Genomic DNA, 27,938 nt, shown 5'->3' with positions numbered 1-27,938 from the left:
AAGCTAAACGAGCAATCAATGCCACTCCCGTCTTTAAGTGGGATTGATTGATGAGAAAAGCTTCTCGGTCTTATCTGTGTGATATTCAGCAAAAAAAATGACAAATTACTCAGAGCTAAATTAAGAACTGGGCAAGGAGCCCCCAAGTCTCTGGTGGACAGACAGGTACCATTAAGTGCCGGACAGATGGAGGGAATCTTAGCAGTAAGTAGACATCTATCCAAATCTTTTTTTTTTTCTGCTGAGTGAAAACACCAGGCTCTTCCAAAGGGAAATCTGTCACAATGCATCTGCTGCAGATACATGATACAGCACAAGCATAGGTAATGCACCAGCCTGTGTCTACCATGCAAACATTCCCCAGACACCGCCACGTTCTTTAACCATTTAGAAGCACAGGGCCTGTCTGATCCCCGACTGCGCACATGCCGGGGGCACAGCCACAATAAACCTTTGTCTTCCCTGGCACAGAGAGGAGGGAAACTGGTTATCATAACCCAAGATATACTGGGTGGTCTTTCTAATAAGCAGACTCACGCCGGCATTAACTGGTTACCAGCAACAAGAACACTGCTCGCTTATGTGCGGAACATAATAAAATAAAACATTCAATATAAAACACATAATAAATAGCGTAAAAAAACAAGTAATGTAAGAAAACGACAATGTTCTTAGTTACACAACAAGCACACAAAGATTACACTGCGATGTCTGGAATATAGATAATTAGATATGAAATACTGATAGGTATGAGATACTTCCAGAAAAAGATAAGCAATAGATATGCGATAAAAAGATATTCGATACATAAATATGCTATACAACGATAGAGCTGGAATAGATAAATAGGTAGATATGACATTCGATACAGACAGCTAGATACCTAGGTGGAAAATGATGCTATACATAGATCTGTAATGCATAAATAGGAAAATATGAAATACATGAGAGGGAGAGAAAAATATATGATGGACAAGTAGATGAAACGGGAAGATGACAGATAGGATTGGATCAATTCACCAATTTATAGAATACAACATAATCAATATTGTTCTCATAAATTTGTCAAAAGCCAGTCAAAAACAATAAAAATCTAGAGAATGTAAAAGATAAAGGTGAAGCTATATTGAGAACTATAAGGATGATACATAGATAGCTTCTGTATGTGGACAATGATGGAATGATGGATTGATAGACAGGTTAGATCTATAGATAAGATAAATAAATTGATGATATAGTCAAATCAATAGATACACAGATAGGCTGACAGACAGACACATACAGTGGCTTGCAAAAGTGTTCATCCCCATTGGCACATTTCATGTTTTGCTACCTCATAACCTCAAATTTCACTAGATTTTTTGAGGGTTTGCATCAGTTCATGTAAAGAACATGCCTACAACTTTGAACACTTGGCTTTCATTTTATTGTGAAGCAAACAACAAATAGGATAAAATAACTGAAAACTTCAGTGTGCATAACTATTCACCCCCCTAAAGCCAGTACTTTGTAGAGCATCCTTTTGCGGCAACTACAGCTGCAAGTCGCTTTGGATAAGTCTCTATGAGCTTTCCACATCTTGCCACTTGAATTTGTGTCCATTCTTGAAGGCCAAACTGCTCCAGCTCCTTCAAGTTAGATGGTTTCCTCTGGTGAACAGCAATCTTCAAGTCTGACCATAGATTCTCAATTGGATTAAGGTCTGGGCTTTGACTAGACCACTCCAAAACATTTGCACATTTCTCCTTAAACCACTTGAATGTTGCTTTAGCAGTATGCTTTGGGTCATTGTCTTGTTGCAAGGTGAACCTCTGTCCCAGTCTCAAATAGCTGACAGACTGAAAAAGGTTTTGCTCAAGAATATCCCTGTATTTCGCACCATCCATCTTCCCCTCGACTTGGACCATTTTCCCTTTCCCTGCTGCGGAAAAAAATCCCCACAGCATGATGCCGCCACCACCATGTTTCACTGTGGAGATGGTGTTCTTGGGGTGATGAGCTGTGTTGTTTTCGTGCCAGACATAATGTTTACCTTGGTGGTCACAAAGTTCAATTTTGGTCTCATCTCTCCACAGCACCTTCCTCCATACATTTGGGGAGTCTCCCACATGTCTTTTGGCAAACTCAAAATGAGCCTTACAGGTGTTGTGTGTAAGTAAAGGCTTTTTTCTGCCCACTCTTCCATAAAAGCCACGTCTATGGAGTATATGGCTCATTGTGGTTGTATGGACAGACACTCCAGTCTCAGCTTGGGAACTCTGCAGCTCCTTCAGGGTTACCTTTGGTCTCTGTGCTGCCTCTCTGATTAATTCCCTTGCCCGGGGTGAGAGATTTAGTGGGCGGCCCTCTCTTGGCAGGTTTGTTGCGGTATCATGTTCTTTCCATTAGATGATAATGGATTTGATGGTGCTCCGGGGGATCATCAGACATTGGGATATTTTTTTTTATAACCAAACCCTGACTTGCACTTCTCAACAACTTTGTCCCTGACTTGTTTGGAGATCTTCTTGGTCTTCATGGTGTTGTTTGGTTAGTTGTGCCTCTTGCTTAATGGTGTTGTAGCCTCTGTGACCTTTCAGAAAAGGTAAAGTGTATATACTGACAGACCATGCGATACTTAGATTGCACACAGGTGGACTTCCATTCACTAAGCATGTGACTTATGAAGTTAAATGCTTGCACCAGAAATTGTTAAGGGCTTCATAGCAAAAGGAGTGAATACATATGCACATGTCAATTTTTAAGCTCTTTGATCCCATAAATTGAATTTATGCCTTTGTTTTTCTCACTTCACTTCACCAACTTAGACTATTTAGTGCTGATGCATTACACACAAATCAGACACAAAAATATTTAAACACAGGTTGTAATGTAACAAAATAGGTAAAAAGCCAATGGGGTGAATACTTTCGCAAGCCACTGTGGATAGACAGATAGATAAGATGATAGATAGGCAGATAGACAGACAAATGTACGAATAGTTGTTGGAGCATCATCTTAAATGCAGGTTGTAAACCCCATACATCTGCCTTGACATCCACTTGAATATATTTAAAAAAAGGGAAGGCGGCACTCCAGAACTTGAGAAGCAGAAATCAGACTGTTTATTTGCCCACGGGTAACGACGTTTCAGCTCACAAAAATAAACTGAAGAGAAAAGGTTCAGTTTGTTTTTGTGAGCCGAAACGTCGTAGCGACACATGGGCAAATAAACAGTCTGTTTTATGCTTCACAAGTCCTGGAGTGCCGCCTTCCCTTTTTCTGAAGTGTAGACAGTTTATGTATATGGATATTAGACAGACATTCAGATACATAGAAAGATAGATGGATAGTTACTGTATCTGGATGACAGCTATATGGATGATTTTCATTCCCTCTGTGTTTTCTGGACTAAAATAATTTAAATTTTGGTGCACATCATTTTCCGAAATAACATTTTACCTTCTTCCGTCACTCACGACTGAAAGGGGTGTGACTAAAAACGGCGACAGACATTAGCATAAAATATAGTACAAAACCATTGGATTTCCTGGTGCACGGAGGGACAGAGATGCACCCAATACATTTAGAGGCGCACCTTATTCCAGCTGGCTGTTTCATAAGACCTGTGTGTAAATTCCCCCTATAGTATTTGTTCACTGGACAAGCCCATCAATCACACTCGTCTGCCTATGAATCCTGTAAGCACAGAAATGTTATTTTTTATACTGGGAGTCTCCTTTGTGGTCTGATAAAAGTACACTTCATTGTATTATTGTAGAATTTCTTGGGCTGTTTTTTTTTCTTCTCCCCAAGTGTTATTTTTGGAGCAATTAAAGGTTTCTATACAAAGGCCTTCTGCAGTTTCAAGATATTAAGAGGGGGACATGAAAAGAATTGTGCGATGCTGCGTCTCCTTTAGGAGTTTTCGGCTGTGTACCTTAGGAGACACACGTTTGGAATTAATACATTTCAATGCTTGTCAATGCTTTTATCAGCTGCAACACAAAGAGCTAGGCAGCTCTTTTGGAAATAATTATTTGAGAAATGCATGTCTTTTTGGTAACGCTAAGCTCCTTTTAAGTTGCCTATGGATTTTCTTTGTTTTTATATCTGAATTTGCTTTAATCCAGGTTTTTCCATCCATCTGGTTTTGAAATATAAAAAGAATGGATTGCATTCCTCGTGTGTTGGATAGAGGGGGGTTGCGCACACCATGTTGCACGGTACCTGGGCATACAGTTGTAGTCTGTGCAGCAAGAAAACATTATATTCCACGGCATATGCTCTGATCTGAACATTTGCTTAGGTAGGTGAGTAAATAGCACTCTGATATGCTGATTCATTTAACGTAGTATGCCACCCCACCATAGGAGTAACTGTAGGACATGTTTACTTATGTACAAAGGACATTTTGAGAAATTCTGATCTATAGTCACCGTGCCCCAAAAAATTATCTTCTACATCACATCAGAAGTGCAAATAGAGTAGTGGCATAGTAGGGGGAGTCATTATCCTTGTGTGCCAATGGACATGCAATTTTGCCTTGCTCAGGGTATTTACATAGAGGCAGTAAACTGAATGCTTGTCTATAGTGAATTAAAGCCTACATAGATATGTACAAAAAATAGAAAAAGTGTCAATTCAGCTGACCACTCTTGTGTTAGAGATAAGTATCCCAGGAAACTTCCAGAGTAGACCGTCTGTGGTCTCGGTGTGGTGCACGGAGTATGCACTGGTCTGGCTTCCAGGTCAAATAGCTCTCAATGGTCTAAAAGGGGATGGATGATCTCTAGATATGATTAAGGGTTTTTCTACCTGAAAAGCATAAGTATTATAGTTTTTTTTTAACATATGCACATTCTGCCAATTATTTTTTATCCTATATGATTAAAGGCTAAGTTTTAACTACTTTCCTTTGTTGCTGGAGAGCATGCCCTTTTGAACCTTGGTATGACTCTGCAGTGAAGTGATACCACAAAAAGAGAAGGCACACCAACCAGAGCATGAAGGGCCTAGAAACAAAGCAGAACAGTTTTCGGGCCACAACCTGTACATGGTGCATATTTCACTATAATATAGAGTGACTGCACATATTTGGTTACACTACCTATGGCAACAGGGTTCGGCTTCACCCATCCTTGAATTGCTCAACGATTTATGGGATATCCAGTGTGTATGCCAGAAATGTTATCAGTCAAAGTTTATCTGAAATTTATAGATACTGAACTCTCATAAATTCATCAAAAATTATGCTGATCTGTAAAATTGGGAGCTGTTTTTGGCTGAGGAAGCTAAATCCTGTTCTAGACGAGTCTATTGATTGTGTTTGGGAGCGCATTATAGAGGAAAGAAATCAGACTGTGTCCTGATCAGCCCAGGTCCATATGTTCCCTGCACATTCATAACATCAGAAACCATACTTAGGTGTGGAGTAAGCGGCTTCCCTTTAAAAGGGCTCAGGTTTCAGCAATAGCAGCGAGCAGCAGTGCCAATGAGGTCTTCACACATCCATATACTTAATCACTTCCACATGGTCTTTGCAAGTGAAATGCAAACTTCTGAAATGCATACGCCTAGTTATCTTCTGAGAACACAAGCCCTTTTCTTACAACTCCCTGAACGTCTCCAAGCCTTCAGGTTGGGTAACCAAGGATTGGTGGGGTGTGAGGTGAAGCCTGCTGTCACACCAAGCTCTAAGCACTCTTTGTGTTATAGAACAGGCTTGCAGCAGGCTAGGGACCGCAGCCAGGACAAACTCATTATGTGGCTGTCTGCACAGCCTGTGCATCCACTGAAAGAGACAATTACTAGGCAGATCCATCTAACTGGGAATGTCGTTTACAGCGTGCAGTAACTGAATACGCAAAACTCAATTAGTATCAAGTGCATCTGCAGAATTTCTAGTCTTTATAGTCCCAGTGTAGCAGGCCAAACTCGCCGATTTAGACCGGATTGAGCCACGATCTAATGTGCATGGGGACCTCCCAACTCTCCATCGACAGCAGATGTCAGGGAGGAGAATGATCAAGTACTTGGATTTCAACAATCTCAATCCTACTATTGTCCATAAACTACTGCCAGAAGTGGCCGTCATCGGCTCATGCCCCTCTCCCCATACTGAACACATGCATGCCAGACCAAGCGAAGCCAGCTTGTATGATAACGAGGGGGGTTGGGAGAAATAGCTGTTCAGCCATCAGGTATAAAATGTATTCATGTCCAAGTGTGTTCTGAAGGCCATTTAAATTTATGACATATGCATTGGTGACCACTATTCCACTATATGTGGCTAGAACAACAGACATACGCTACACAATGCAGAAAGTTGTAATAATGAAGCAGGAATTATAAGAAAATAGCACAAAATAAAGCCACGTCAGGATAATAACAAAGGAAAAGTGAAAAAACAAAAAAGATTTTAATCTAGTGTATATAAGATTGCACTGACATAATGTGTTCCAGGACTGCACTACTGCTCAAAAGGGATATCCGGGACTATATATGAAAAAAAATTATATATATATATATATATATATATATATATATATATATATATATATATATATATATATATATATGTATGTGTATATATATGTATATATATATTATTTGTTTTGTTTTTGGGCCTAAGAACTAACAGGCAGGTTGTTACTACCTACCTATCTGTTGTGCCCGGCGCCAATCTCCTCAGGAACAGAGTAGACACAAACCGCTCCTGCCGGCAATCCAGTGGTTTCCACTGATCTCATGTCAGCAGAGCAGCTGATTCTCTTCCAACTGCTCTGTTGATGGGACGTGAATGCCGATGTCATGCTGATTGACAGATGGATCCCAGCTGCTTAACTGCAGAGAGTGGATTGTCAATCACCATGATGTCAGCAGTCACGCCCTGTCGTCAGAGCAGCCCTAAAGAGGGAGAGCTGCTCTGTTGATGTGGAGCAGCTGAATTGGAGGCAGGAAAGGTCAATGACAGCTCTGAGCTGGGTAGAACTGGCAAGTAGTTGGCAACTACCTCCCAGTTAGATTTTAGGAACAAAGTATAAAAAAAATAGTCCTGGATAAACCCTTTGTGTGTTAATTTACTATATACAGCCCTTTTGCTACTTTTTTCATTAGCATTTATTATCATTTTACCAACACTTATTATAGATGTGCCCATGCACATTGCTTAAAAATAAATTTTAATGGAGACATGGCATTAAACAAATGGATTTCCAGGATATCAATGTAAATACACAAGCTTAGCTGCTGGAGTGGAGCTGTACCGCAGGTCGTGAATACTTTCTTGATTGTCATATGACATTGCTGAGTGCTGCCCTCCATCTCCGCAGAATTTACCATATTACTGTGAAGTCCACTGGCCAGCGACTCACTGCCATGAACGCAGCCTCGGAGCGAGGAGTCATAGAAGTGGAGCAAATTGGAGATTTGAATTGCTGAAGTAGAGAAGAGAGCGACTTCTCAGGGGTCGATTTCCAAATCAAAGCGCTTTCAGTTAATTCGAGAAATGTCATAATATCTACACCAGGGAGAAGTGGAGCTCCAAGGAAAAGATAGCGCCATCCCGATTCTGGCATCCGACATACACAGCACAATCCTCATCCATGATTAGATTACCATACACCGGCACGTGTCAATGTCAGTAATTCATCAGCTTCCAATGTCAGCTTCTCAGGGGAAATCGCGGATGACTTTCGATTGTTAACAGAGTTAATAAATGAAATAAATTTCAGCCGCTCTGCATTTGTCAACATCATTACACCGCCAAGAGTTGCTTAGTACACGACCGCTCGGGGATAAGTCTAAATAAAACCTTTTGTAATCCCGCTGCATTTTGCAATTTATTTTTCCTAAGTGAGACTGATATAATGCAGGCATTACGATAACCAAAGCCATGTACCAGTTTGCTTCTCCGTCACAAAGAAAGGGTCTTTCTTTCGCAGGCACAGAGACAATAATATGATACTTCTCCAAGAAGACAAATGCATTCTGGGATACAGACTGGCAAACGCAAACACAATATGAAGCATTTTATTAAGGAAATACATTAGTCTCTGAAATGTCAGGTGTCATAGAGGACAAGTTTAATGACTTGCTTGAAATGACAGATGAGATCCATTTTAATATATATATATAAGAAAACAAATACCGCGCATAGTGGTAACCTCTAGGGCTATAAATATTTCTGACTTCTAAGACCAACTGATTATTACAGCATGATGTAGACTTATTACAAATGAGTGCTGTATAAAATACAATCCGGTAGTAAGAACAAAATAAAAGTACACTGCCCAGCTGCACATTATAAGACCATACACTGCCCGGCTGTACATTATAAGACCATGCACTGCCCGGCTGTACATTATAAGACCATGCACAGCCCGGCTGCACATTATAAGACCATACACTGCCCGGCTGTACATTATAAGACCATACACTGCCCGGCTGTACATTATAAGACCATACACTGCCCAGCTGTACATTATAAGACCATACACTGCCCGGCTGCACATTATAAGACCATACACTGCCCGGCTGTACATTATAAGACCATGCACTGCCCGGCTGTACATTATAAGACCATGCACAGCCCGGCTGCACATTATAAGACCATACACTGCCCGGCTGTACATTATAAGACCATACACTGCCCGGCTGTACATTATAAGACCATACACTGCCCAGCTGTACATTATAAGACCATACACTGCCCGGCTGTACATTATAAGACCATGCACTGCCCGGCTGCACATTATAAGACCATACACTGCCCGGCTGTACATTATAAGACCATACACTGCCCGGCTGTACATTATAAGACCATACACTGCCCAGCTGTACATTATAAGACCATACACTGCCCAGCTGTACATTATAAGACCATACACTGCTCAGCTGTACATTATAAGACCATACACTGCTCAGCTGTACATTATAAGACCATACACTGCCCGGCTGTACATTATAAGACCATGCACTGCCCGGCTGTACATTATAAGACCATACACTGCCCGGCTGTACATTATAAGACCATACACTGCCCAGCTGTACATTATAAGACCATACACTGCTCAGCTGTACATTATAAGACCATACACTGCCCAGCTGTACATTATAAGACCATACACTGCCCGGCTGTACATTATAAGACCATACACTGCCCAGCTGTACATTATAAGACCATGCACTGCCCGGCTGTACATTATAAGACCATACATTGCCAAGCTGTACATTATAAGACCATACACTGCCCAGCTGTACATTATAAGACCATACACAGCTCAGCTGTACATTATAAGACCATACACTGCCCGGCTGTACATTATAAGACCATGCACTGCCCGGCTGTACATTATAAGACCATGCACAGCCCGGCTGCACATTATAAGACCATACACTGCCCGGCTGTACATTATAAGACCATACACTGCCCGGCTGTACATTATAAGACCATACACTGCCCGGCTGTACATTATAAGACCATACACTGCCCGGCTGCACATTATAAGACCATACACTGCCCGGCTGTACATTATAAGACCATGCACTGCCCGGCTGTACATTATAAGACCATGCACAGCCCGGCTGCACATTATAAGACCATACACTGCCCGGCTGTACATTATAAGACCATACACTGCCCGGCTGTACATTATAAGACCATACACTGCCCGGCTGTACATTATAAGACCATACACTGCCCGGCTGTACATTATAAGACCATGCACTGCCCGGCTGCACATTATAAGACCATACACTGCCCGGCTGTACATTATAAGACCATACACTGCCCGGCTGTACATTATAAGACCATACACTGCCCAGCTGTACATTATAAGACCATACACTGCCCAGCTGTACATTATAAGACCATACACTGCTCAGCTGTACATTATAAGACCATACACTGCTCAGCTGTACATTATAAGACCATACACTGCCCGGCTGTACATTATAAGACCATGCACTGCCCGGCTGTACATTATAAGACCATACACTGCCCAGCTGTACATTATAAGACCATACACTGCCCAGCTGTACATTATAAGACCATACACTGCTCAGCTGTACATTATAAGACCATACACTGCCCAGCTGTACATTATAAGACCATACACTGCCCGGCTGTACATTATAAGACCATACACTGCCCAGCTGTACATTATAAGACCATGCACTGCCCGGCTGTACATTATAAGACCATACATTGACAAGCTGTACATTATAAGACCATACACTGCCCAGCTGTACATTATAAGACCATACACAGCTCAGCTGTACATTATAAGACCATACACTGCCCGGCTGTACATTATAAGACCATGCACTGCCCGGCTGTACATTATAAGACCATGCACAGCCCGGCTGCACATTATAAGACCATACACTGCCCGGCTGTACATTATAAGACCATACACTGCCCGGCTGTACATTATAAGACCATACACTGCCCAGCTGTACATTATAAGACCATACACTGCCCGGCTGCACATTATAAGACCATACACTGCCCGGCTGTACATTATAAGACCATGCACTGCCCGGCTGTACATTATAAGACCATGCACAGCCCGGCTGCACATTATAAGACCATACACTGCCCGGCTGTACATTATAAGACCATACACTGCCCGGCTGTACATTATAAGACCATACACTGCCCAGCTGTACATTATAAGACCATAGACTGCCCGGCTGTACATTATAAGACCATGCACTGCCCGGCTGCACATTATAAGACCATACACTGCCCGGCTGTACATTATAAGACCATACACTGCCCGGCTGTACATTATAAGACCATACACTGCCCGGCTGTACATTATAAGACCATACACTGCCCAGCTGTACATTATAAGACCATACACTGCTCAGCTGTACATTATAAGACCATACACTGCTCAGCTGTACATTATAAGACCATACACTGCCCGGCTGTACATTATAAGACCATGCACTGCCCGGCTGTACATTATAAGACCATACACTGCCCAGCTGTACATTATAAGACCATACACTGCCCAGCTGTACATTATAAGACCATACACTGCTCAGCTGTACATTATAAGACCATACACTGCCCAGCTGTACATTATAAGACCATACACTGCCCGGCTGTACATTATAAGACCATACACTGCCCAGCTGTACATTATAAGACCATGCACTGCCCGGCTGTACATTATAAGACCATACATTGCCAAGCTGTACATTATAAGACCATACACTGCCCAGCTGTACATTATAAGACCATACACAGCTCAGCTGTACATTATAAGACCATACACTGCCCGGCTGTACATTATAAGACCATACACTGCCCGGCTGTACATTATAAGACCATACACTGCCCGGCTGTACATTATAAGACAATACACTGCCCGGCTGTACATTATAAAACCATACACTGCCCGGCTGTACATTATAAGACCATACACTGCCCAGCTGTACATTATAAGACCATGCACTGCTCAGCTGTACATTATAAGACCATACACTGCTCAGCTGTACATTATAAGACCATACACTGCCCGGCTGTACATTATAAGACCATACACTGCCCAGCTGTACATTATAATACTATACACTGCTCAGCTGTATATTATAAGACCATACACTGCCCGGCTGTACATTATAAGACCATGCACTGCCCGGCTGTACATTATAAGACCATACACTGCCCGGCTGTACATTATAAGACCATACACTGCCCAGCTGTACATTATAAGACCATACACTGCTCAGCTGTACATTATAAGACCATACACTGCCCAGCTGTACATTATAAGACCATACACTGCCCGGCTGTACATTATAAGACCATACACTGCCCGGCTGTACATTATAAGACCATGCACTGCCCGGCTGTACATTATAAGACCATACACTGACCAGCTGTACATTATAAGACCATACACTGCCCAGCTGTACATTATAAGACCATACACTGCTCAGCTGTACATTATAAGACCATACACTGCCCGGCTGTACATTATAAGACCATACACTGCCCGGCTGTACATTATAAGACCATACACTGCCCAGCTGTACATTATAAAACCATACACTGCCCGGCTGTACATTATAAGACCATACACTGCCCGGCTGTACATTATAAGACCATACACTGCCCAGCTGTACATTATAATACTATACACTGCCCGGCTGTACATTATAAGACCATACACTGCCCAGCTGTACATTATAAGACCATACACTGCCGAGCTGTACATTATAAGACCATACACTGCCCAGCTGTACATTATAGGACCATACACTGCCCGGCTGTACATTATAAGACCATACACTGCCCAGCTGTGCATTATAAGACCATACACTGCCCAGCTGTACATTATAAGACCATATACTGCCCAGCTGTACATTATAAGACCATACACTGCCCGGCTGTACATTATAAGACCAGACACTGCCCAGCTGTACATTATAAGACCATGCACTGCTCAGCTGTACATTATAAGACCATACACTGCCCGGCTGTACATTATAAGACCATACACTGCCCGGCTGTACATTATAAGACCATACACTGCCCGGCTGTACATTATAAGACCATACACTGCCCAGCTGTACATTATAAAACCATACACTGCCCGGCTGTACATTATAAGACCATACACTGCCCGGCTGTACATTATAAGACCATACACTGCCCGACTGTACATTATAATACTATACACTGCCCGGCTGTACATTATAAGACCATACAGTGCCCAGCTGTACATTATAAGACCATACAGTGCCCAGCTGTACATTATAAGACCATACACTGCCCAGCTGTACATTATAGGACCATACACTGCCCGGCTGTACATTATAAGACCATACACTGCCCAGCTGTACATTATAAGACCATACACTGCCCAGCTGTACATTATAAGACCATACACTGCCCAGCTGAACATTATAAGACCATACACTGCCCAGCTGAACATTATAATACCATACACTGCCCAGCTGTACATTATAAGACCATACACTGCCCGGCTGTACATTATAAGACCATATAATGTACAGCCGGGCAGTGTATGGTCTTATAATGTACAGCCGGGCAGTGTATGGTCTTATAATGTACAATTGAGCAGTGTATGGTCTTATAATGTACAGCTGAGCAGTGTATGGTCTTATAATGTTCAGCTGGTCAGTGTATGGTCTTATAATGTACAGCTGGGCAGTGTATGGTCTTATAATGTACAGCTGAGCAGTGTATGGTCTTATAATGTACAGCCGGGCAGTGTATGGTCTTATAATGTACAGCCGGGCAGTGTAAGACCATACACTGCCCGGCTGTACATTATAAGACCATACACTGCTCAGCTGTACATTATAAGACCATACACTGACCAGCTGAACATTATAAGACCATACACTGCTCAGCTGTACATTATAAGACCATACACTGCTCAATTGTACATTATAAGAGCATACACTGCCCAGCTGTACATTATAAGACCATACACTGCTCAGCTGTACATTATAAGACCATACACTGCTCAGCTGCACATTATAAGACCATACACTGCTCAGCTGCACATTATAAGACCATACACTGCTCAGCTGCACATTATAAGACCATACGCTGCACATTATAAGACCATACATTGCCAATTATAAGACCATACACTGCCCTCCTGTACATTATAAGACCATACACTGCTCAGCTGTACATTATAAGACCATACACTGCCCAGCTGTACATTATAAGACCATACACTGCCCAGCTGTACATTATAAGACCATGCACTGCCCGGCTGTACATTATAAGACCATGTACTGCCCGGTTGTACATTATAAGACCATGCACTGCCCGGCTGTACATTATAAGACCATGCACTGCCCAGCTGTACATTATAAGACTATACACTGCCCGGCTTTACATTAGAAGACCATACACTGCCCGGCTGTACATTATAAGGCCAAACACTGACCAGCTGTACATTATAAGACCATGCACTGCCCAGCTGTACATTATAAGACCATACACTGCCCGGCTGTACATTATAAGACCATACACTGACCAGCTGTAGATTATAAGACCATACACTGCTCAGCTGTACATTATAAGACCATACACTGCCCAGCTGTACATTATAAGACCATGCACTGCCCGGTTGTACATTATAAGACCATGCACTGCCCGGCTGTACATTATAAGACCAAACACTGACCAGCTGTACATTAGAAGACCATACACTGCCCGGCTGTACATTATAAGACCAAACACTGACCAACTGTACATTATAAGACTGTACACTGCCCAGCTGTATATTATAAGACCATACACTGCCCAGCTGTACATTATAAGACCATACACTGCCCAGCTGTACAATATGTCGCCATCTTGTTCATAACATGCCTAGAAGATTTGATGCTGTCCTTCAAAATCATGGAGGTCATACAAAATACTAGATGTAGTAGATTTTGATATGGGATGTATTTATTTTTGAATCAACTAATTTGAGTAAAACTGAAGATTTTTTTATGAAAGTTTTATTATTAACCTTACTTTCATGTTATCGGTTAAAAAAAATTTCTGTGAAGCATTTTGGAAATTGTCAGTATGTTCAGTGAGATATTGAATAAACAATACACACATATATATACACACACAGATTTTGGCACAATTCTAAGCATCCAACTTAATCCAATGTTGCTTGTTGTGATATTTTCTACAGAAACAAGATGATTCAGGCTCATGTGAATTGTGCTATTGATTACTATGTGGTCCATGTGCAATCCACTGTGTCATGAGAATAAGCCCTGACTACAGACTGCACCAGTTATGCAGAAATGTTTCTAGAATTGGATGCCAACTTAAAACAAAAAAATCCCTCCTTAGTACATTTACCTGGTACCCTACATCAAGAATGCATGCCACGAGTAATGCATGTGCCTTCACAAGTTAATGGTTGATGTAGAAGAATAAAGGAGATCACTCCTCTATGATGTTCCTGCGTGATAACAGAGCCATTTCTCATTTATTATCCCTTAAGTTTAAAAGCTCATATATGTTTATGTATCACTAAGATAATTATTTCTGTACCATTAGTTAATGAACCCAAAAAAAGAACAAAATTGATGACTGGTCCAAAGGCAAGAAGTCATGTTCTATAAAAATAATAATCTTGATTTTTATATAGCGCCAACATATTCCGCAGCGCTTTACATACATTATCATCGCTGTCCCCATTGGGGCTCACAATCTAAATTCCCGATCAGTATGTGTTTGGAGTTCTATCTGCAGAAGGCATGACAATGCCAGCATGGAGTAGAAATGTCATATTGCAAGTCTAATAAATGACTTTTATGGACTACAAATATGGAGTCTCTTATTAGGGCAGTCTAATAGCACGTGTGGGAACTAATGACAAGTTCCAATTGAGAAACTTTTCATTATATTCTTGTAAATGCAATGTTTCTTCATTTCTCTATGTCTCAACTTCTACCACAAGTTTTATTCATGCTCATTGTTGAATAGTCACTTTACTTTCAGACAACTGCTGCAAATCACTTTATTTAAACATTGCGCTTTACCCATGAAAGTGCGGGCCATTAGATATCCCCATTCCGTCTAACTTGTCTTCCACTGACTGTTGCCAAGCGTGATCGGTCTGGAGCAGCAGAGACGCTAAAATAGATTCTAGGAAGTGGAGTTGGGTCTTTGTCTCATCTATCTGTCAAACTGCATAAAGGCATAACACAGAGGTGGGCTTTCAGTTCAGGCACGCCATAGGACAATGCAATAGCAGAAGATGATGAAAAGGAAGTGTCTTCACCTATACTGCTGGCAGAAGGATGATGAAAAGGAAAGCCACTCAAAAAGAGCGGGAGAATCAAGACCATTCCTGGACTTTATAGACTATCTTAAAGATCATGTTTTTCTAAAGGTTTTGTGTGACGGGTACGCTTAGGTGTGGTATTATCATATGTGCTGGAATTTTTAACTGGACACCATATGCAAAACCCTTTTTTGAACTGGGACTTGCAAATGTTTCCTCAATAGTACTCAATGCTGATTAAAATGTTAGGATTGTGTGTGATCACTGGAAATACTATGTTTTTCATCAACCCTGAAGGTCAATAAAAGGCAGATGAATCATTTTTCGAAGGAAATTATTATTGAGAGGAGTTTATGTAATTGCTCTTAGTTTTAATATGGTTTCTTTGTTTTCTCCTTCTTTTCTTCTCTTCTCCTCTTCTTCAGCTCTTCATAATTCCCACTGGGCAGTAATGTGTCTTAAAATTTCAATGTTTCCTCACTCCTGAAATGCTACTCGGCTCCAGACAGACACCCAACATCTGGCATGGGAGCGAGGTGTGCCGGCTAGGCACGATTCGCCGTTACCTTAATGAGAAGAACGCCTAACTGGACACATTTCTGCAACATTACTTCTGTAACATGGACTCATTTGTAGGACAAAGTAAAAATATGTAAGACTATACCCCACTCCATTATAGCTACAAATAAGGTGCACGCCGATAACCTGCTCCGAGACAGATTAGTGCTTAAAAATACAACCGGCAGTGGGATTCTTTTTGTTTGCACTAGCAAATATTTACTGTATATAATCCCAAAGCTTCTCTCAGTTTACAACGCACAATTATCTCTGGCACGTCTCATTCTTTGAGTATCTGGTTTGGTGCAGAAGCAAAGAAAAATCTGCAGCAAATCTACATCAAAACGCAAATGTTTAAAGGGGTTGGGCAGCTTTAAAGCACCACTCTAGCACTTTATTTTTTCTTTCAGTGCTGGAGTGGTGCCACTAATCTAAGTTCCCTGACCCTAGTCTTATTCTTACCAGCCGCTGTCTTCAGCTCTTCCCAGCACCACCCCGGTTTCACGCCACGAACCTGTGACTGCAGCTTCTGACTGAAAGTCAGAGGTTAACAGTCACAAGCTCTCAATGTAAGTCTATGAGTGCCTTATTCTAGCCTCGTTCTGGTTCTCATAGACTTACACTGGAGCAAACACTGGAGCGATCCAGCAGGTCGCAAACTGCCAAAGCCCGACCAGAACGGCGCCGATAACAGATGAAGACGGCAGCAGGCAAGTCTGAGACTAAGTGCAGGGAACTTAAATTAGTGACACCATTTCGACGGTAAAATAAAAAAAACAACGCTGCAGTAGTGGTTTAAAAAAAAATATATATATACAGAAGATGTAGTAAAAAAAAAACAACTCACCCCCAGTAATCCCCCCATGGCTCCAATACAGGGTGCTATGGTCATCTCTGGAAGGACAGGAAGCAATAACATCCCATTCTTTAGTTAGCTGATCAGTGGCACTTGTGATTGGCTGCAGCGGTCAGCTTCCTGGAAAGGGACATCATCAGAGGCAAGTACAATGACATTGAATTCCAGTCACCAGACCGCTTCCTGTCCCACTGGAGAAAACCTGGAACAGAAATTTTACTTACGGTGGATTTTAAAATCCACCCCGCAAAGGGAAAATTTCCATGTACAATAGCAAAATCTTTTTTAAATCCCATCCACATGGCTGGTAATTTAATCCGCAATTTGTATGCACACCAGATTGTGAAATTCACTGCATTTATGTCCCGTATGGACGCAGCATTAGGGAGGCATTCTTTACCTATAGTGAAAATAAAAACCACTGGTGCTACCCACAGCAATCACTGGAATTAGAGTGACTGCTTTTATGAAGCCATGTTTTTAGAACAAAAAGTAACATGTTCTATATACAGTACAGACCAAAAGTTTGGACACACCTTCTCATTTAAAGATTTTTCTGTATTTTCTTGACTATGGAAATTGTACATTCACACTGAAGGCATCAAAACTATGAATTAACACATGTGGAATTATATACTTAACAAAAAAGTGTGAAACAACTGAAAATATGTCTTATATTCTAGGTTCTTCAAAGTAGCCACCTTTTGCTTTGATGACTGCTTTGCACACTCTTGGCATTCTCTTGATGAGCTTCAAGAGGTAGTCACCGGAAATTGTCTTCCAACAATCTTGAAGGAGTTCCCAGAGATGCTTAGCACTTGTTGGCCCTTTTGCCTTCACTCTGCGGTCCAGCTCACCCCAAACCATCTCGATTGGGTTCAGGTCTGGTGATTGTGGAGGCCAGGTCATCTGGCGTAGCACCCCATCACTCTCCTTCTTGGTCAAATAGCCCTTACACAGCCTGGAGGTGTGTTTGGGGTCATTGTCCTGTTGAAAAATAAATGATGGTCCAACTAAACGCAAACCGGATGGAATAGCATGCCGCTGCAAGATGCTGTGGTAGCCATGCTGGTTCAGTATGCCTTCAATTTTTAATAAATCCCCAACAGTGTCACCAGCAAAGCACCCCCACACCATCACACCTCCTCCTCCATGCTTCACGGTGGGAACCAGGCATGTAGAGTCCATCCGTTCACCTTTTCTGCGTCGCACAAAGACATGGTGGTTGGAACCAAAGATCTCAAATTTGGACTCATCAGACCAAAGCACAGATTTCCACTGGTCTAATGTCCATTTCTTGTGTTCTTTAGCCCAAACAAGTCTCTTCTGCTTGTTGCCTGTCCTTAGCAGTGGTTTCCTAGCAGCTATTTTACCATGAAGGCTTGCTGCACAAAGTCTCCTCTTAACAGTTGTTGTAGAGATGTGTTTGCTGCTAGAACTCTGTGTGGCATTGACCTGGTCTCTAATCTGAGCTGCTGTTAACCTGCGATTTCTGAGGCTGGTGACTCGGATAAACTTATCCTCAGAAGCAGAGGTGACTCTTGGTCTTCCTTTCCTGTGGCGGTCCTCATGTGAGCCAGTTTCTTTGTAGCGATTGATGGTTTTTGCAACTGCACATGGGGACACTTTCAAAGTTTTCCCAATTTTTCGGACTGACTGACCTTCATTTCTTAAAGTAATGATGGCCACTCGTTTTTCTTTACTTAGCTGCTTTTTTCTTGCCATAATACAAATTTTAACAGCCTATTCAGTAGGACTATCAGCTGTGTATCCACCAGAGTTCTGCACAACACAACTGATGGTCCCAACCCCATTTATAATTCAAGAAATCCCACTTATTAAACCTGACAGGGCACACCTGTGAAGTGAAAACCATTTCTGGTGACTACCTCTTGAAGCTCATCAAGAGAATGCCAAGAGTGTGCAAAGCAGTCATCAAAGCAAAAGGTGGCTACTTTGAAGAACCTAGAATATAAGACATATTTTCAGTTGTTTCACACTTTTTTGTTAAGTATATAATTCCACATGTGTGAATTCATAGTTTTGATGCCTTCAGTGTGAATGTACAATTTTCATAGTCATGAAAATACAGAAAAATCTTTAAATGAGAAGGTGTGTCCAAACTTTTGGTCTGTACTGTACATGTAGCAAACTTTGACTAGATATTTATGACATCACTTGCAATTGAAAATATCGATTGCTGCATTATTGTAGTTAACGAGTTAACAGTCATGTTGCTCCATCTATATATAAGCAATGTAGTTTGTTCTTCCAAATAGCCTGTAGATATATGTGATCCTTTATGGACAGGCAAGTGTTTGCCATCTGGTCATTATTAACTGCATAGCAGTGAAAATCTAACACAATAGCGCCCCCCGTCTAATCTGATGTATGTGACAATTAAACTGATGCAGAAACAATATTTGCATTATTTCTTAAGTCTATGGGCAGAAAATCACATGAAAAATTAACATGAATGAATTACAGAGGGGGCACCCATCTGCCACATTTTCTACGATGGGCTCATTTGATGGGACGACTATTCAGAAGGAATAATGTGTTTACCTCCCAGTGACTGAACACCAGCTGGGGGCTGGCCAGGCCACTTGTCCTCTTTCTGATGTCATCAGCAAAGCCAAAGCTTTCAGCCACGGGTAACACTGCCTTAATAATGAACATGTCTGTTCCTTCTTTCATCTCCTCCAACAAGACGCGACCTTCTCTCTTAGACAGGACACCATACACACGACCTGCAAAAATGTTCAAAGGACAGAAACTGTGAGTCAAGAGCGTTGCCCTAAAAACACCCTCAAAATGAATACCATGAGTAATGCAGAATAATCCACCCAGCAAGTCAAGCACATGACGTTTTTTTAAAGCAATGAATACAAATTTTGTGACTACAAACAACCTCGTAAAACTGACTAGATTCCTTTTTTAATTTATTCTCCAATTGGCAGTTAATAATGTGACTTATTGGTGATGATTAATCTCCGTTATAATGAATACACATAAAAACAGTGCCATAATCTACATGAGAACACTTCACACAATTTACTAATGCTGCCAATCACATTAGCAACAGTTCAATCGTCAGTCACTGATCTGCCACCGGACAAATTGCTTACATTTTTAAATAGATTTCTTAGACCCGATGTGTCTGATGTACTTACCTTGAAAAGGCATGTCAGAATAATCCTCTATGAAAGTTTATTTCATTCTCTGTCCACCTAAACTGATTAATAACAAATCAGTGTTCCTCCTCCCTGCTGAGATCTCACACTGTTCCGTACAAGCTGCAACAATCAGTTAGGCTTGGTGAGTGTGTGGCACTGATTGAATACACTAGGACCGATGAACTCTCTCACTCTATAGTTCAAATGTTGGAGTGCTCATTTTAATATCAGGATTATGCTATCTTTTTTTACATGGATTTTCAAAGTAAATACACCAGTCCAAGAGATCTATTTAATGTACACAGTAATGTATGCAGCTTGTATTGTTACATCTGATGACAGATCTTGTAAAGCTCCAAAAATGATAATGGATTGCTAGTGGTGTCACCAGGAATATCATGTCACACTTTAAATTTATGCTACAAGCAGAAAGGACGGCATCTTCTCTGAAGTCAGTTTTGGGATTTAGGGATGGTGTATAACATGTAAGGAGAACTTTAAAAAATCGTAATAAAATCAGGCTGTCTCCATACTTCACAAGGCTTTTGATCTCCAGAAACAATTCTTTGTTGGGTGAAATAACATATCGCAACTGAATATGTCAGAAATATATATGATTATTTAGACTTTTATGGCAAGCACAAAATTCCATTCAACTCTAAAGGGCGCCCATTGCCTAGACAGGCTGAAATAAAAAAATTATGCGAACCTTATGATGTGTTTATGTGAAATAATGTACTCTCTACTGTACATTATAGGAATATTAGTCACCAAAGGGCTCCTGGAACATACAGAACAACAGGGAAACAGGTTGATAGTATTTATATAAGTCCAATAACCTGATTTGATGCCTATTGGAGATGAGCAAAAATATTTTAACTATCCTGGTTTGGCATCAAGTTTAGTTGTTTGTGGAAGCCACACCATGGCAGTTTTCACTTCTGCGCTGGTAAATCTCTAACCAGACATCTTGGGGGTCTCTGCCAATTACTAGACCACACTGTCATGACATATATCATGCCGTGATGTTGCAGGGGCCTTGTAAGCGAAAAAGGAACCCAGGATGCCGAGCAGAGAGGTGATAACTGTCCTGGTCTGGCTGCCATGAAGAACAGAACTACACAGTGGAGCAGGGTAGTTTGAATCTTTTTGCTCATCTCTATCATTAATAGCATTTGAGAACATTACTTCTCATTATTCAAGCCTTTAGCTGCTGCAAAACCTCTTTTTAAAGAGAAAAACAGAGATTCCTGGCCACTATCTTATTAACCAAGCCAATATTTTGACCTTAATGACCAGGCCAAATTTTTTAAATCTGGTAACAACTCTGAAATGCTTCAACGTATCCCAATGATTGTGAAATTGTTTTTATTCATGACACGTAATTTATGATAACCACTATCATAAATTACAACGTGTCATGAAAAATTAAGGTCGATACATTTTGCTTTTTTGTTTGGGAAAAAAAAATCAACATTTTGGAGAACATTTTTAAAAATTCGCAATTTTATTTTCAAAGTTTCAATTTTTCTATCCTTAAACCAGTTAGTCATGCTGTACAAAATAATTAACATAATAACATTTCCCATATGTCTACTTTACATCTACATCATTTTTCAAACGCCATTTTATTTCGTTAGGATGTTTGAAGACTTAAAAGTTTAGCAGAAAACTTCAAAATATTTACAAAACCTGTTTCTTCAGGGACTCATTCAAATTTAAATGGACTTTGCGGGGCCTATACATTGGAAACTCTCCAAAAAGTAATACCATTATAAAAACCACACCCCTCAATTACATCAAAACTCCCTCAAATACTTCAAATCTGCTGTCAGGAAATTTGTTAACCCTTCAGGTGCTACACAGGAAGTAATACAAAGTGGAAATAAAAAGAATTGTAATTTTTCCTCTAAAATGTTGCTTTAGCCCTAAATTTTTCACTTTTACAATAAATAGCATGACAAATGGACAACACAATTACTCAGTTAATTCTGAGCATGTTGATACCCGACGTGGTCAGAAACCTCTGTTTAGACAAAAGGCAGGGCCCGGAAAGGAACAAGCACCATTTGAATTTTGGAACACAAATTTGGCTGAAATAGATTGCGGGCACCATATTACATTTACAGGGCCCCCAGGGTGCCTAAACAGCAGAAACGCTCGACAACTGACCCCATTTTGGAAACCACAAGAGGCCACTCAAGGATTTTATTCTAAGGGTATAGTGAGCTTTTTGAACCCACACGTACTACACAGAATTTGATAACATTATTTCATCATATTGGAAATTTTCATATTTTTCACGAAAATTTTGCTTTACCCCAAATTTTTCACTTTTGCAAGAGCTAACACACAAAATTGTACCCCACAGTTTCATACCCACTTTATTCTGAGAGCTGCGATACCCCCATATAGTCAAAAAGTTCTGTTTGGACAAATGGCAGGGCTCTGAAGAGAAGAAGCGAAATTTGGTATTGCAGTGTAAATTTAGCTTGAATAGATTGCAGACCCCATGTCTCATTTTCAGAACCTCTGAGGTACAAAAACAGCAGAAATCCCCAAAAGTGACTCTATTTTGGAAACTAAACCTATTAAGAAATTCATATAGGGGTGTGATGAGCATGTTGAACCCGTTGGTGTTTCACAGAACTTTTTAAAATGTAGATGTAAAAATGCAAAAATTAAGCCGGGTAAAAGTTTTTCCAGGTAAAATGTTTTAGCTCCAAATTTGTAATTTTCACATGGATAATAGGAGAAAATGGACTCCATAATTTGCTACACAATTTCTCCTGAATGCGATACTACCCCATATGTGGTCAAAAACTGCTGTTTCGGCACATAACAGGACTCGGAAAGGAAAGAATGCGATTTGATTTTTAGAGCCTATAAATTTGTCTGGAATAGATTGTGAATGCCATGTCACATTTGCAGAGCCAAAACAGCAGAAACCCCCCACAAGTGACCCAATTTTGGAAACTAGACCCCTCAAGGAATTCATATAGGGGTGCACTGAGCATTTCTAACCTACAGGTGATTCACAAACTTTATATCATTTAGATGTTAAAACAAATAATTACATTTTTCCACTAAAATACTGTTTTAGCACCAAATTTCCATGAGGGGTAAGTGGAGAAAATGGACGCCATAGTTTGTTATGTAATTTTTACTGAACGTGGCAGTACCCCATGTGTGGTTGTACACTACTGTTTCAGCACACGGCAGGGATCAGATGGGATGGAGCGCTGCTTGGCTTTTAGAACACAGATTCCATTACCATTAGCAGAACCCCTGAGGGGCCAGATCAGCAGAAACCCCCACAAGTGACCCCATATTGGAAACTTCCCTGCTTAATGAATTCATCTAGCAGTGTAGTGAGTATTTTAAACCCACAGGTGCCTCACAGAAGTTTATTCGAATATGGAAATATAACATTTTAATGGAAAAATCAATTTTTTTTATTAGCTGCAAATATGTTGGTTACACAAGAATTAATGGATGAAACTGGACCCCACAATTTATTGCACAATTTTTCCCGAACGAGGTGATATGTCGTCAGAAACTACTGTTTGGCCACACGTCAGGGCTGAGATGGAAGGAGCAGTATTTGGCTTTTGGAGCCCTAGACTAGTTTAAAGGTGCCAGAAAAGCATAAAAAAACAAAGTGACCCTATTGTATAAATAACACCTCTCAATGAATTCATCTACGACTGCAGTGACTATTTTCTAACAGCCATGCTGCGCTATTTTTTCTGGAGAATTGCAAATATGACAATTTAGTGCCCATACATTGTGTCCCCACATATTGTAGGACACCTATACATTATGCCCAGCTTGTGCTTCTGGTGACACGCACCCCGTAAATTGTTAAGTGCACTCTTCCCGTTACAATAATGCTAAGCATGTGGCCACTTACTCTGGTTTAGACAGTGGTTCCGTCGGGGGTTTTGTCTGAATCACGGTTTTGGGATTTAAGCGGAAACCCCCACATAAGCGCTCAGCGGAGAGCGCAGGATAAATGTGAGCTGAGCCTCATTCTGATTTTTGAGAGGTAGAAAGAACAAATAGGCAGTACAAGAAAAGTTCTTATTTTTGCATGGTTCATATTCTGAGAGCTGTATCTTTTTTATTTTTTCACCGAAAGAGCTATATTGGGGCTTGTTTTTTGCAGGAGGTTGGCGTTTTAATTTGTACCGATCAATTTTTTTGTGTGTCAGTATCATGAAAAAACTACATTTTTTGCCGGTTTTTTTTTACAGTGTTCTCCGTACAGAATAAATAACGTGACAGTTTTATAGTTCGAGTCATTCCAGACGCGCCAATAACAATTGTCTGTTCTTCTTTTTGTTTATTTTTGTCTTAACACAAAGACTGAATTTAGTGACAAAATGGGTTTTCGCTATTTGTATGCACTTTTTTTGTTAAACTTTTTTACAGATTTTATTTTACTTTTCACTTAGTCCCACTGTGGGACATAAATATTTTTTACTTTGATCACTACTTGTATACTGCAGTGCATGGGACCAGTCAGTTTCAAATTGACTTTGCCTGCTAGACTCTGCTTATAGCAGGATCTAACAGGCCACTGTACCCTGGGGTACCATGGCAACCATTGGCACAAACAATTACGATCGCAGGGAGGGCTTATGGTGTCTAAGGGAGTCTTTTAACCCTTTTTTACTACTGTCACAATTGGTAGCGGTATTTAAGGGGTTAATGGACTCCAACCGGTTCCAAAACTGGTCGGGGCTGATGCTGCAGGGAGTCAGCTGTCATATACACCTATTCCAGCGATGAGGGAAAAATGCCCCTCAACAACCGCCCTTTCACTGCGTATAGACGACCGTTAAAAGGGTAATAATAATTTTATTTATATAGCGCCAACATATTCTGCAGCACTTTACAATTAATTGATTAATATTGAAGAGAAATGTAATCTGAGAGTACCATAATGCAAGGGCTAAATCCTAAATTCCAGCAATGTGTTTTCTAGGCTGTGTTTTCTTGTTTCAATAAAATCAGTGTTTCATCAGCAGATTATTACTACAGGACTAAGTGTCTCTTGTCTCCTAGTCCAACCCTGAGCCCACCACTGAATAGCAGTCTTCTGTTAACATACAGTGTACAAAGAGAGCGGACAGTCAGTGATGTGGGCGGGTTTATATACAGCTCAGCATATGCTGTATCTATACAACCAATAAGTAAATTACCAACATATCTAAAAACAGACTACAAATAGGAGAGTGGAACAAAGAAAACACCACTTCCCCAAGAGGCAGCTACTTTCCATGTATTAGGAGACATGCATGCAAAATGACATATAGACTATAGCTACAAGCTTGGCAATAATAATGTGGAGCAAAATCCTACGAGAAAGCTAGAATAGAGCAGACACAGATACATGAATATCTCGAGGTAATAGATATTAGAACATGCAGATAACAAACAAGTGCATCCCATCTCCCCAAGGTTGAACTAACTTTATGGGAATATATATACACACACACAGTTGTGCTCAATAGTTTACATACCCTGGCAGAATTTTTCCTTTCTTGACCTTGTTTCAGAGAATATGATTGATAACAAAAAAACTACTGTTTTCTCTTTTTAAATCTTAATGACAACCAAAAACATCCAAATGACCCTGATCAAAAGTTCACATACCCTGGTGATTTTGGCCTGATAACGTGCACAGAATTTGACACAAATGAGTTTGAATAGAGACTAAGGCTGTGTGCCCACGATGCGTTTTTTAAGCATTTCTGCAGCGGCAAAAACGTTGCAGAAACGCTTAAAAAACGCTTGGTAGAAGGCCTGCCATGTTCCCCAATGATAATCCGCACGTGCTGTGCACATGCTGCGGAAATTTCCGCTGCGGATTATCATTGTGGAAAAAAACGCAGCACTACCAATTATTTTGCGGAAGTGCTGCGTTTTCGCCGCCATTGACTTGCATTAGAACGCATGGAATCTGCATCACTGTATATGTAGATGCGCATTCCATGCGTTCTAATGTGCGGATGGTACCCAGGTCTAGAGAAGAGGAGACTCTCCTCCGGACCTGGGTACTATAGAAAACTGTAAAAAAAAAAAGAATAAAATAAAAAATAAATGTTATATTTACCTTCTGGCGGCCCCCGGTCTCCTTGTCTGTGCTTGCCGGCAGCTCGCGATGGACTGGAGGACCGGCGCTGACGTCATAGTCATGTGATGGGTCACGCGATGCTGACGTCGGCAGGTCCTTCAGTGTATCGCAATCTGCCGGCAGCCAGGACCGAGCGAAGCAAGACTTCGGGGGCCATCGGAAGGTAAGTATAGATTTATTTTCTATTTTTTACCATTCTTTCTGTCACACTATATAAATCCATGCCGTTTGCATGGATTTATATTGTGTGACCAAGTTGACAAGCACTTTCCAAGTGATGCTAAAATCGCTTGGAAAGCGCTTGACAACCCGCATGCGGAAATGCAAGTGAAGAACGCTTCACATCCGCATGTCCCTGCAGGAAAACGCATGTACAATCCGCATGCGATTTTTCTGCCAGGGGAGATGCAGAAACGCTCAGGAAAAATCCGGAGCATTTCTGCATCGTGGGCACATAGCCTAAAGGTAACATCCTCACCTGTGACCTGTTTGCTTGTAATCAGTGTGTATGAATAAAAGCTGAGTGAGTTTCTGGGATCCAAAGAGACTCTTGCATCTTTCATCCAGCCACTGACGTTTCTGGATTGTGAGTCATGGGCAAAGCAAAAGAATTGTCAACGGATCTACAGGAAAAGGCAGTTGAACTGTATAACACAGGAAAGGGATACCAAAAGATATCCAAGGAATTTATAATGCCAGTCAGCAGCGTTCAAACTGTGATTAACAAATGGAAAATCAGGGGCTCTGTAAAAACAAAACCACGGTCAGGTAGACCAACACAAATTTTGGCCACAAATGCCAGGAAAATTGGTCGGAATACAAAGAAAAACCCACAAATAACATCAGTTGAAATTCAAGACTCTCTGAAAACTAGCGGTGTGGCTGTTTCAAGATGCACAATAAGGAGGCACTTGAAGAAAAATTGGCTGCATGATCAGGTCGCCAGAAGAAAGCCATTGCTGCGCAAATGTCACAAAGTATTTTGCCTACAATACACCAAACAGCATAGAGACAGGCCTCAAAACTTCTGGAACAAGGTAATTTGGAGTGATGAGACCAAAATTGAACCATACCACAACCATAAATGTTACATTTGGAGAGAAGTCAACAAGCTTATGATGAAAGGAACAACATTCCTACAGTAAAGCACGGAGGTGGATCGCTGATGTTTTGGGGATGTGTGAGCTACAAAGACACAGGAAACTTGGTAAAAGTCAAATGAAAGATGAATGCAGCACGTTATCAGCAAATACTGGAGGCAAATTTGCACTTATTAGCCCAGAAGCTGCGCATGGGACGTACTTGAACGTTCCAAAATGACAACGATCCAAAACACAAGGGCAAGTCGACCTGTCATTGGCTACAACAGAACAAAGTGAAGGTTCTGGAGTGGCCATCTCAGTCTCCTGGCTTCAATATAATTGAGC

The 27,938-nt window shown here is 40.9% G+C and overlaps 1 protein-coding gene and 1 long non-coding RNA gene across 5 annotated transcripts in view; one reads left to right on the top strand and one right to left on the bottom strand.

Moving 5' to 3' along the window:
* Positions 1–27,938, bottom strand: part of EFL1 (elongation factor like GTPase 1) — a 410,413-nt gene that overhangs the window by 8,923 nt on the left and 373,552 nt on the right. For all 4 annotated transcript variants that reach the window (XM_073653133.1, XM_073653136.1, XM_073653134.1 and 1 more), the window contains one exon: positions 19,759–19,943. In XM_073653133.1, the coding sequence (XP_073509234.1) occupies positions 19,759–19,943 (185 nt within the window). The remainder of the gene's footprint in view (positions 1–19,758; positions 19,944–27,938) is intronic.
* On the top strand, positions 21–7,770 carry LOC141165212 (uncharacterized). The gene is made up of 3 exons (XR_012251096.1): positions 21–204; positions 4,113–4,288; positions 7,314–7,770. It is a non-coding gene; the product is annotated as an uncharacterized lncRNA (long non-coding RNA).

Source organism: Phyllobates terribilis, unplaced genomic scaffold, assembly GCF_046119375.1.
Source record: "Phyllobates terribilis strain yellow unplaced genomic scaffold, ASM4611937v1 Scaffold_11__3_contigs__length_659146591, whole genome shotgun sequence".
In the NCBI taxonomy this organism is placed as follows: Eukaryota; Metazoa; Chordata; class Amphibia; order Anura; family Dendrobatidae; genus Phyllobates; species Phyllobates terribilis.
This window is presented reverse-complemented; position numbering and strand designations above follow the sequence as displayed.